General features: G+C 36.6%; 1 protein-coding gene across 1 annotated transcript; it reads right to left on the bottom strand.

Annotated features, from left to right (window-relative positions):
• Positions 1-2616: 2616 nt before the first annotated feature.
• Cc2d2a (Coiled-coil and C2 domain containing 2A) lies at positions 2617-8509 on the bottom strand. Its single transcript, XM_071595436.1, has 4 exons — positions 8488-8509; positions 8298-8425; positions 5443-5649; positions 2617-2841 (listed from the first exon to the last, which is right to left on the bottom strand). The coding sequence occupies exons 1-4, from the start codon at positions 8507-8509 to the stop codon at positions 2617-2619; spliced, it is 582 nt and encodes a 193-aa protein (XP_071451537.1).
• Positions 8510-9211: the final 702 nt, after the last annotated feature.

The following is a 9211-nucleotide window of genomic DNA, read 5'->3' as shown; positions in this document are numbered from 1 at the left end:
AGATCTCATTCTAGCACCACTGCTAATGCTGGTGAACCAGTCCTTGGCTGAGGGCATTTACCCGAATTCCCTTAAAATGGCTAAGGTTTTACCAATTTATAAGAACAAAGGGGACCGAAACGATTTAAAAAACTATAGACCAATATCTATCATTTCACAATTTGGTAAAATTCTCGAGTGTGTTTTCTGCAAAAGACTGGTTGATTATCTTGAAAGCCAAAATGTGCTATCAGACAACCAGTTTGGCTTCCGCAAGGGAAAGTCAACTAATCTTGCTCTTTTTGAAGCTATCAATTATATAATTCAAGAGATTGACTCTAAATGTAAGGTTTTGGGAGTTTTCTATGATCTGAGCAAAGCATTTGATACTGTAGACCACAGTAAGTTGATATCAAAATGTGAGCTATTGGGCATCAGGGGAGTAGCACTGAGCTGGCTAAAGTCCTATCTTGCAAATCGGCAACAAAGGGTGGCCTACAAAAATGATGGAGAAATTTACCTCTCCACCCCCCTGGAGGTCAACAGAGGGGTACCACAGGGGTCAGTGCTTGGACCTATACTTTTTCTAATTTTTATTAATGATCTTCCTGGGCAGCTGCAGTTAAATGGTTCTAAAAAATGTGTTATTTATGCTGACGATGTGAGTGCAATGACACCCAGTAAAAATTTATGGGATCTGGCTGTGGCTGGTGATCTTCTGACGAAAACTATGTCTACATGGTGCAAATGTAATAATCTGGTTCTCAATGTTGAAAAAACTCATGCAGTGGTCTTCTCATCTCTGCACAGCACAATTGATAACTCTTTTTCAACATATGGTAGTAATTTAAATTTTGTAAGTAATTTTAAGTTCCTAGGACTTCATGTAGACTGTAACCTCAAATGGAATTTCCACGTTTTGAACTTAATTAAAAAGTTAAATTCTGTGTACTACTTACTCTCCATAATAAGACACACTGTAAGTCAAAATGTGTTGATTATGTTGTACTATGGATCATTTCATTCAAGAATTTCTTATGGAATTGTATTGTGGGGACTGCCCTCTCACCTTCTCAGTGTTCTAAAGATACAGAAAAAGATGGTGAGAATTATGTGCAATGAAAATTATTATGCACACTGTCGACCTCTCTTTAGAAAGTTAAAATTGTTAACTGCTCCCTGTGTATATATCTATCAATCTATAATGCTTGTTAAAAATTATAGTGCAGATTTTGAAACGAACAATAGCATTCACCTGTACAATACAAGACAATGCAACAACCTGCATGTAAAATCAACAAACTTAACCGTGGCTGCAAATGGTCCTAAATCAATGTGTATAAAATTATATAATAACCTACCTATATGTATTAAAAAAGAAGAGCGTGAACCAGTATTCAAGAAAATGGTCCGAGAATACCTCTCTGATAAGTGTTTTTACAGCATCAAAGAATACCTGAGACCTAATTCATAAATGTTCATTCCTTCCTTTTATCCTTGTAACACTTGTTTCTTGTAATACTTTCTATTTTTTGTAAACCATGACATGTCCTATACACTTGCTAGAGCTACTATGCACAGTGTCTCTTGGATGAATAAAAATATTATTATTATTATTATTATTATAGCTCAACAAACTAAACCTAAGGTATTTGAGATTCACTTATTTAGGGTGAATGCCACCCTCTCCCTAAACCACCATTCAGTTTCTTACATAGTTCTGATAGCCATAAAATGGCACCACATGCACAGGGTGCTACAATATAACTTCCTTTTTTAAAGGGCTTTTGCTTGAATAAAAGGAAGTCATGTTGCCGCACCATGTATTTTAAATGGGTTTGTCCAAAGACATAATTTGGGATTGGAAACTGATACCCTTCTAATCAGTAGCCCACTAGGCTACCACGCCACTCTACATTACATATAACATTAGCATGAGTACCATTAACATTATTGTGAAATAAAATGAATGATACAAGTTATTTTTTACAAAATATACATCAATGCCTTGGAAAAGACGAGTGGAAAATACTGAAAGGTCATTGATAAAAATATCACTCTCACATTAAACTTCATGATATCATACTTTCACGCCAATCTTAATCGAACATGAATGAATTGAAAGCATGGATTTATTGTCTTCTCAATTAAAGGTAAAGGTTATTTGGTTTTATCATCATATTTAAGGGATTTAGTCGGATTTTAATGCAAACAAAAACTTCCAGCAAAATTCATTTTTATACCAGTAGTCCTTTAGTCATATTTTCAACTCATACACAGTATCTTATATTGATCTTTGGAAACTCTCCCTTTGAAGATAAGAGTAAGCCCTAATTTGTTCAATTCATAAATCGAAAGAAAAGTTTTTATTTTTCTATTTTGCGTAATACCAGTAGTTTATCGATCAGTCATGGGTGACAAAATTTGATAAAAATTATAATTAGTTACCATATCAGCTAAATTTAGAAGCTCAAAACTTTTGAAAGTCTCAAGTAGTACTTGAATAAAAATATATTGACTAAACTAACACATCTACAATACCTAATGCAATCATTGTTATTTAGCTTTTTATTATCTGGGCAGTTAAAAGCTAGAATATAAATTACATTTAGGCTGTAATATTGGCCTGTAATACTTTCAAAACGATGGTGAAGCAAAAAGTGACTTACTCAATGGAAGCCCAGGTGGTGGCACAATTGGTCGTAAGAAGCGAGTAGCACATACAGTCTTCCCTACCAAGTCTGGCACCAATGCTTTCGGTGGGCAGCAGCCACGGCTCACTGCACGAAACACTTCCATTTCCCATGCTCTTAGATGACTCTCAACATGAGGTAGCTCTATGCTCTCAAGAACATGTTCATCCTTGTCATGAAATGGAATCATTACAAATGTCAAAAAAATTTCCTCTATTTTTATTGGATTAAGAGCCAATGCAAGTATAGTGGGAAGGTACCAAAAGCGAAGTTGTGATTTTCGGTCCTTATCAAAATGATAAAAGATGAAAACCCTGCTAAATTATATGTTATAGCCTACAAGTTCCATACAAAAATTATAACTGTAAGTTTTCTAAAAGTAATCACCCATATTGTATACCATTTCCAATAAGTAGTATCGCAAGGAAGACGAGCTAACAAAGCAAAGTTCAATTTTTTTACATTTAATCAACAAATGCATAGGAAAGGGAAGAATTTTAAATGATGGCTTTGAACAAATTTTCAGTTCTACAGCTTATTACAATTTTTCACATGAACATATTTAGATATCCTCAAAAATGGTCTGTATTTGCATAAAAGTATTTATTTGGATTATTATTTCACCCTCTACCAATACAATAGCTAATACTTCCTGTCATGTCCCAAGTATTTTGTATGACCAGATTGGAGAGTTTGTCACGCAATACCATTATCTCAGCAGTATCCTCTGCATCCATTTTTTCATGAAAATTCACCTTTTTGGATAAAGGTCACATTCTTTTCTTGTACTGCCACCATTCTTTGGTACTATTTTCACAACTTGGTTCAATTTTACAGCCAAAATAACCAAACATCTTTAAGTTCAAACATGGAGAGTCACAAAATGGCATATAAAGAATTTGGGTAACTACTTCCAATATAACGTGATATCCAATGTAATGACATCAACCGCCTTGGTGACTGGGTTACAAACAATAATATGGGCATTAATATAAGTAAGAGTAAGCATACACATTTTTCAAATAAAAAGAATGCAGAAAAGGAAATTTACACCCTCTTTGGTGAAATAACCCCATGTACCAGTCATTGCAAATATTTAGGCATTTACTTAACTAGGGATCTTGGGTGGGGAGTCCAAGCAGATAATTTGACATGGAAGGTATTTAAAGTATTGCATTGGGTAATGAGAAATTTAAAAGGAAGTAGCATAGCCAAAAAGAAAAAGCATATCAGGTACTAGTTATCCCTATCCTAAAATACTCCTCCATATGAATCGCTTCTTCAAAACATGCAGCCTTTAGATGAACAAATGAACTATTTTGTGAAGTTATAGCTCATTCATATTAAAATAAAATACTGATGCATTAATGAAACTTAATAATTACTTTCAACTACATTCATACGAACTTGCAAGCAAAAAGTATTTATCGGCAGAGCACTTCAGGTACATAGTACAGAGGCTTGCTCATTCCCTTCCTAAGCCCACCACACTACACATCTAGACTCTGTCCAGATTGTGCGGGAGATTAAGATTAGCTGGGTCGGGATTACCAATAGTTTACTGCATCAAAGTAATCATGTCAGAATAAAACATGGTGGGTGCTATCACACTCCTTCTCAAGCAGCATTTCACCTCAGCACCAGTGATATTTTCCATTGATATCTGATCCATAACATATAGACCCACTGACAAGTACCCATAAAGTATTCAGCACAAAGTTAGCACCAGTGTGACAATTTTTTACCCTAATAGTCTTAAAATGACCATTGCTAACGATTTACTGACACTGCAACTATAGTCATTAGTTCAATGTTCCAAATTTCACGTTCCTTCACACATGTCATTATGGTGATAGTCTACTTACCCAAGGTTCATTTCCCAAATATTATACCCTACAAGCCTCATATATCTTTAATCAGAGAGAATCAGAGATGAATCATTATTTCAAATAGTCAAATAATAAAAAATTTATCTCATAGGAATTTTTTGGTCAAATTTGCACCATTTAGTCAATTGTACCAAATATGCATTAGACATTAAGGCACTGCAGAATCAAATTTCAGAAAACCTCCAGTAATGCTAATTTCAAGAGCTTTTGAAGCAATTTTTACTTCGATGCAACAATTTCAGAGTGTAAAAATCATTAACCTTGACCGGGATGCAAACCCGGATCCCTCAATGTCCGGTCAAGTGCTTTAGCCAGTTAAGCTATCGAGGCGTCCTCTTAAACTCTGAAATTTTGGGGCTTTCAAAGGAACAAGATGTTGTGACGAAATACCATACATACAATGTCACAGGCATTTGTAGTCGTGCGTGACGCGCCACAGTCCACAAGGTTAAAGCCAACTTTTAAACACTTAGGCTGTTTATACCTTGACAAATTCCAAAGAAACTGCAGAAGATGCCGCAACAGTAACTTTTAATGGAGTCAGCCACTAATGTGCATATTGAATCCGCGGGTTCGAATGCAGTCAAGGCAAATGATTTTTACACTCTGAAATTGTTGCATTGAAATACACGTTAGCAGATGACTCTGTCAAAAGTTACTGTTGTGGCATCTACTGCAGTTTCTTTGGAATTGTCAATTTTTAATTTTTTCTTAGCACTGTAACAAGGATCACCCATTTTTTTTAATGCCATTAGCAAGATCATCCATCCATCAAGGTCAAAAGAGATTTTCATATACAATCCCAAGTATGTACCTACAAACTTGATGTGCTCTATTAAAATAGGGGTTATGGGCGAAAGAAGCAGAGGAATTTGGCAAACCTCAAAATCCATGTGAAGTGCTGGCAAAGGAGGTTGAACAGTTATAAAGAGAGTAAGATATATGACACCAGGCTGCAATCCGGGAACAGGACTTGTTATTGGCAACAAGCGAACTGACCCAGAGTACTGGCCACTTCCAAAGGCTATTTCCTCTCTGGTATACCCTAGAAGCACTGGAGGAGAGGACATTCTAAAAGTTCCCTCCATCTGAAAACCAAGAATTAATTGATATAATGCAGTAGACGATTTCCTTATTCTACATGTTAATCAAATATTTCACTCACATTTTTATCAATAAAATTCATCAATTTATTTTTCACTGGTATTTGTTGCACAAATATAGAACACTTAAAAGAAAATATGCAACCACAAATTATAGTTGAATTTATTCATCCACTGAGTAGAACATGTGCTTTAACAGATATTCGCAAAGTTTTTTTTAACGGTGAAATTTTATAGAGATTCCTCACATTGTAAGATAACTTATTAAAAAGAATCAGGCCCATATTTTTAGGCCCAAGCACTGAATTTTTAGTTCTTGCACATGATTGGTGCAGATTTTTAGAGTTTCTGGTATTATAAGTAAAATAATCTTCATTGCTATTGTGGAATTGGCTGTGACACTTAACATTGATGAAGATTGTGTGTGTGTGCATATATATACATATATATATATATATATATATATATATATATATATATATATATATATATGTATGTATGTATGTATATATATGTGTGTGTGTGTATATGTGTATATATATATACACACACATATATATATATATATATATATATATATATATATATATATATATATATATATATATATATATATATATATATATATATGTGTGTGTGTGTGTGTGTGTGTGTATATGTATATATATATATATAATACACAGTAACACGCAATATAGAAACACAAAAAAAGAACACTCACACGTATTTTCTTGATATTTCGACGGAAACAATCCGTCTTCCTCTGAAGATATAGAAGTAATGACTGCTGGAATTGTTGAGGTGAGGGGTGCGAGAGAAAGGGAAGGGGGCCAGGGGAAGGGGAGAACGGGAGGCGAAGGAGGGGTGAAAGGAATGGTTGGGGAGAGGAAAGGGAGAGGGAAGGGGTGGAATTGACACAAAATCGGAAAATAGAACAACATGCTCACCGCAACTGTTGCAACATACGAGACTCATGTTTCAACCTACAAAGTATTGATAAAGACCACGCAAGTCAAAACAAAGGCCACGTACACCAAAACTCATTCGGAAAAACAGTGTCCACCCCCCGATATGCTCTGCTTCTACAAAGTAACAATTTTAGGCCACTCCCATCAGTGAACGACATTGAGGCCCGGATGCTGATAGGCCATACAGATGTAAATGAATGCCATTTCAAGAGTTTTTAATTCTATAGGGTTATCGGATGTGGGAAGGGACGCTAGGACGGAAACATTGTAACACTGGTTGAAAGGGGTATTATGATGGGAAGCATGTTTAGGGATGGGGAGACCCGCGGACGGGGAGGAGGGATTGCATGAGGCACGGTGGTTATTAATCCTAATGTTAAGTGGTGTGGAACATTGGCCTATGTAAAAGGACAGGCAGAGTTTACAGGTAAGAAGATAAACAACATTCTTGGAAGTGCAAGAGGAATAGGGGAAGGGCGGGAGAGAGTTAAATGGTGGGATGGAGTGGGGTGGAGTGGTGAAAATAGGGCAGGTTTTGCATCTTGCTCGATGACATGGAGTGGGTATGGCTCTGGGGGTGTGAGGGGATTTTGAGAGTGGCCTGGTGGATTTGAGGATATCTGCTAGGTTGGCGGGACGTTTGAAGGTGACAGAGGGGCAATTGGGGAGAAGGTTGGAGGAAGTGTTGTGATTTTTGAGGATGGGGAATAGGTCTTTGAGGATGAATTTGAGAGACTGAATGCCTGGGAAGTAGGTAGTACAGATTGAGAGAGGCTGGGAGTCTGTGGTTGAGGCAGGCTTGGGGGTGTAGGAATGTTTAAGTATTTTTTTATGGAGGAGAGAATCAGGGTATCCTCGTTGGAGGAGGGAGTGGTGAAGGTTGTTAAGGTATTTGTTAAGGGATTCGGGATGGTTGCAAATGCAGTGACCGCGGATAGAGAGAGAGTAAGGGAGGGAGCGCTTGGTATGGGAGGGGTGACAACTGCTGTAATGAAGGTATTGCTGCTTATTAGTAGGTTTGGTGTGAACAGAGGTAAGGAATTTGTTGTTACCGAGGGAAATATTAACATCGAGGAAGGTAATCTGAGAGGATGAAATGGTCGAGGTGAAAGACAGAGATGAGGAATCCTTCACCACTCCCTTATATATATATATATATATATATATATATATATATATATTAAAACCAAATAACCATAAACACAGTAATCAACCCGAAGGTCGGTTTGGTAGGTGATGGTGGAGTTCATCCAGTACTAAGCCCTGTACGGCGTGTGAAATTCACACATCAGGGTAGGGGGGCCAGTTCCTTTCCCTGTACCAGTTATGGTTTCCCAGAAAGACCTGGTATCAAAAAAATCACATAGCTTGGGTGGAGCTACGAATCCTACGATGGTCTCTAAATTCACAAATGCTGGATAGGAACCAATACCTGCACTAAACCAAAGTTTCATCCCAGCCCAGTGGTACTCAGAAAATCACACATCATGGTTTGGATGCGGGTGTCCTGAAACATCACCTAGCCTTGAAACCATGACTGAGAGCCAGAATCCAAACAATAGCAATTAGAGGAACAAACCACCACATTTATGATGGGAAATGTGGATAGGTACTACTCTATATGTATATGTTTGTTTATATGGTCAAGAGTTAAGGCTGGATTACCCTCTGATTAAAGCGCAGAGTGGACACTGGTATACGAAGCGATGCAAGAAAGTGCTTCTGAGTTGTCTGATGAATTTCTCCAGCTTCCCTTGCCCGATTGTCCACTAGGAGATCAACCACGGCTTCATCTTTCAAAAGGATTGAAAGGTATAAATCTTCAATTGAATTTACATCTCCATTTGATGTCCACCAAGCTGAAGAGTCAAATTCATCATCTCCTGAGTGATCAAATGCACTCATATGCAAGGAAGTATTCTGCTTCTTTGTCCTGGAAAAGATTGAAAATATTACCTTCGTTTGATTTACTATTCCCCATCGCAGGTTTAAAAATATCGGGCCCATATAATGCGGAGTCTCCTGAATGTGAAATAATCACTCATGGGATAATTTCAGTTTTTTTGTATTTGTGTCAAGGGTCAATATTCATTTTAAGTTAGTTAAAAATTAAATGTAAATTAAGTTACCAGTTTCTCATTGGTGGTAATGATAAAAATGAGGAGCTTAAGTAAATTTTCCACATCATGATGGACAAGCAGTTTTTCAGTACAAATGGGAGGTTAGGCATTATGAAATTTCATGTACAGCAAGTCCTTGATGAACACCAGAGAAGCATGTTAAAATTTGCAATGTAACTTGAAATGGCATACATCAGAACCAGATTTGCATGGCCACTTTAAATCATGAATTTACTAAGACACCAGCTTCTGGGTTCATGAAGTTACTTCAATGCAATTAAAAACTGAATCGACTCTTTATTTTCAATGACATCAATAGGTAAGAGTATGCAAAATTTAACATTTAGGATCAACTATGGTAAAAGACATTAATCAATAATATGAATAATATTTTTCTGCATGAAAGATTTAGACATAAATAACTGAGTGATGGGGAGAAAACATTGCATGTAACTTATG

Source organism: Hetaerina americana, unplaced genomic scaffold (assembly GCF_022747635.1).
Source record: "Hetaerina americana unplaced genomic scaffold, ioHetAmer1.1.p SCAF_7, whole genome shotgun sequence".
NCBI classification, from domain to species: domain Eukaryota; kingdom Metazoa; phylum Arthropoda; class Insecta; order Odonata; family Calopterygidae; genus Hetaerina; species Hetaerina americana.
This window is presented reverse-complemented; position numbering and strand designations above follow the sequence as displayed.